Here is a 2859-nt window from a genome sequence, read left to right on the forward strand (position 1 = left end):
GACAACAATTTTTATATAAGACACTCGTATCACTTTGTTGATACGTAATAAAAACATAAACATATATGCATTACTTTTATGTTTTATTACTTATATGTTAAACTTCTTATGAATAATCATATATATGAATGTAAATGTAAATATATGACGTAGAACATAAGTTGCTAATGTAAATTATGAAATATGAGATAGCCCCAGCTGAATAATATAAATAAATTCTAAATGCAGAAATATATGCTGGATGGAATTTCTTCATGAATTTACTGGGACTTTCTTCGTTTGCAATGCTAATTATAAAATATTCATTTTTTCTTTCTCAAGAACTTCTCAAAACACTTCATTTATAAGTATCACAAATATTGCTGAAAGAAACAGTTTATTTACAATAAATGTTCATTATTTAAAATGTGTTTATACCATAGTAATGTGTGTACTTGATATTTTTATTGAAACCTTGTTAAATATAAATAGTAGCGTTAAATATAAGATTCAAATACATCAATAAGCAAAATGTTATACTATATTTTATTAAGAAGATATATTAATTATATACGATATTGTATTTCTTTAATGAAATGCCTATTAGTTATTAGTTATAAATTTGCAAGATAATCTGAGATATAATTTAAATATAAATAATTTACAGTACAATTATATATATACATTCTAAAAAAATATCTTAAAAAAGGATTTTTAAGTTTTGTCTGCTATAACATGTAAAAAATAGTCTTTATTATTTTTTAATTTTGGCGAGTTGTGTAATATCAATATATATATTTCACATAGAATTTCGATGTTATTTTCAATTTAAGTGTAATTGTACTTGTATCTTTTAAGATATTTTTGTTCTCAGTTTCGTCTGTATATTTAAAACATAAATAATTCATAAATATAATATAATAAATCAATAAAATGTTGTTTGTTTTTTATGTAGAAGTCATTTATTAAACATACATAATAAACTTTATACACAAGCTACAATTTATATATACTTAACAACTTTGTGTTTGGAACTGTGAACACACTTTACAAAAGATAATTTGGAGGATTAATTAAATGAATAATTTTTAAAAAAATCAGTCAAACTGAATTTATAATTTTACTATATATTCTATACGATTATTTACATAAATACTGTGTACATAGACACGGCGTATTTGCAATGAATACTTTGTTTTTTCAATACCTATATTATAATAATCATAAATCAAGTATCCCTATGACTTTGCAGCTAATGCTGATTAGATAACTTGGAAGATGTGTTTTACGAAAGATTTTTCTTGAAAATAAAAACGTTAGCTATATGTTAATTTTTACATTATTCATGCTAACTCTCTAGAATCGCATACATTTAGTTTCAGAAAAACTTATTTCATTCAATACATATGCGTGATATTTGGTAGGTATGTATTATATTAATTAAAGTAACGGTTAATGCGAGACATTTTTATCATTTTCGATGTTTACTATAATTATGAAATATATGAGGATCTTTCTTTCAAATGAAAATAAACAATTGAATAAAATTTTCTTTCAAAGACGATTCTCATACCGGATTTATACAAGTTTATATGTATATGTCTATATACTTTATATAGATGAAAATATTTTTCTTTTATAGCATATTGATAATTGATATTTATTTCATCAAATTATTATCTCGACTATAAGATTTAATCAATAAATGAAACAATTATTGATTTGTAGGTCCCGAATCTCTTTTTATATGAAATTTATGCCCGTTCAAAGTTATGTACTGTTGTTTTACGTTCACCTCAAATATATTGTAACACTTCAAATTCATTAAATGACAATTAATAGTTTACCGTATTGCTAGGCTCTTACATCTATTATGTACAATGACACCATTTATATAGACATTAGTTTTTAATAGTACTTCTTTTTTAATAACAATAAATTAAATAGAACTCTCATCGCGTTTCAATCGAAAGATTCTTTTTGTTACAATAATGAGTTACAACAATGAATCGTAAAACGTACAATATACCAATATTCTAAACTTGCTATACACGCGGCATATGCATGTAATCCATATTTATCTATAGAGTCTAACTAATGAAGGATTTTTACTAACCTAGCTATCTAAAAACAAATTTCATTCTGAGTGAGGGGTATATCTTCGTGTGGTAAACCGTTCCATTTTAATTCCACTGCGAGGGAAAGATCTTGAAATGGAATCGCCATTCGCCATTTATACAATTTTTAAATGCTGACAATCAGTTTGCGTCTTACCTAGAGGTATCGAATTCAGAGACTTTTGTAACTCATTTCTTCATTCAATTCATTCATCATAAGCCACATAGTTCTACAGGGCGCCGCGAAACTCGTGTCCCGCGAAATTTTTACTCGCGCAAACAATAGCGAAGAGAAACGAAACGCAATCTTATTCTTCGCGGAAATTACATATTTAAGTAACTAACTTGTGGATTTGGCTTTGCATTAGTTAATCTATTGCGACACCAAGCCTACATAATTCGCCGGATAAAGGCCTACTCTGCCGTCCTTCCTTCCTTTACACCATCCCTGCTCGTCTTCGTCTTCCAGTTTCTCGAATACGTCTCCTGAACAAAAATTCAGTGGAATTCAAATTAATACTATTCGATTGTTGTTCAAGTTATATTATTGAATGTTTTTTTTTTAATAAAAATGAAAGAATGACAGATTTTTCTACATATTTTTGAAAGTAATATAAAAAGTTTAATGGTGATTTAAAACTTAAATAAAAAATTATCTCAATAAAAAACAGACATATTTTTAAAAAATAATTAAGAAAAAATAAGAATTTTCATTTAAAATTTATATAAAATTGCATGTTAATTATAAATATTAATCTTATTA

At 25.5% G+C, this 2859-nt stretch overlaps 1 protein-coding gene across 4 annotated transcripts in view; it reads right to left on the reverse strand.

The window, feature by feature from the left end:
- Positions 1-1665: 1665 nt before the first annotated feature.
- The window catches only part of LOC108748499 (protein kinase C and casein kinase substrate in neurons protein 1), a 62229-nt gene continuing 61035 nt past the window's right edge, over positions 1666-2859 (reverse strand). For all 4 annotated transcript variants that reach the window (XM_018486716.1, XM_018486717.1, XM_018486714.1 and 1 more), the window contains one exon: positions 1666-2582. In XM_018486716.1, the coding sequence (XP_018342218.1) occupies positions 2470-2582 (113 nt within the window). In that variant the 3' untranslated portion in view covers positions 1666-2469. The remainder of the gene's footprint in view (positions 2583-2859) is intronic.

The sequence above is a fragment of the Trachymyrmex septentrionalis genome, unplaced genomic scaffold (assembly GCF_001594115.1).
Source record: "Trachymyrmex septentrionalis isolate Tsep2-gDNA-1 unplaced genomic scaffold, Tsep1.0 scaffold223, whole genome shotgun sequence".
NCBI classification, from domain to species: Eukaryota; Metazoa; Arthropoda; class Insecta; order Hymenoptera; family Formicidae; genus Trachymyrmex; species Trachymyrmex septentrionalis.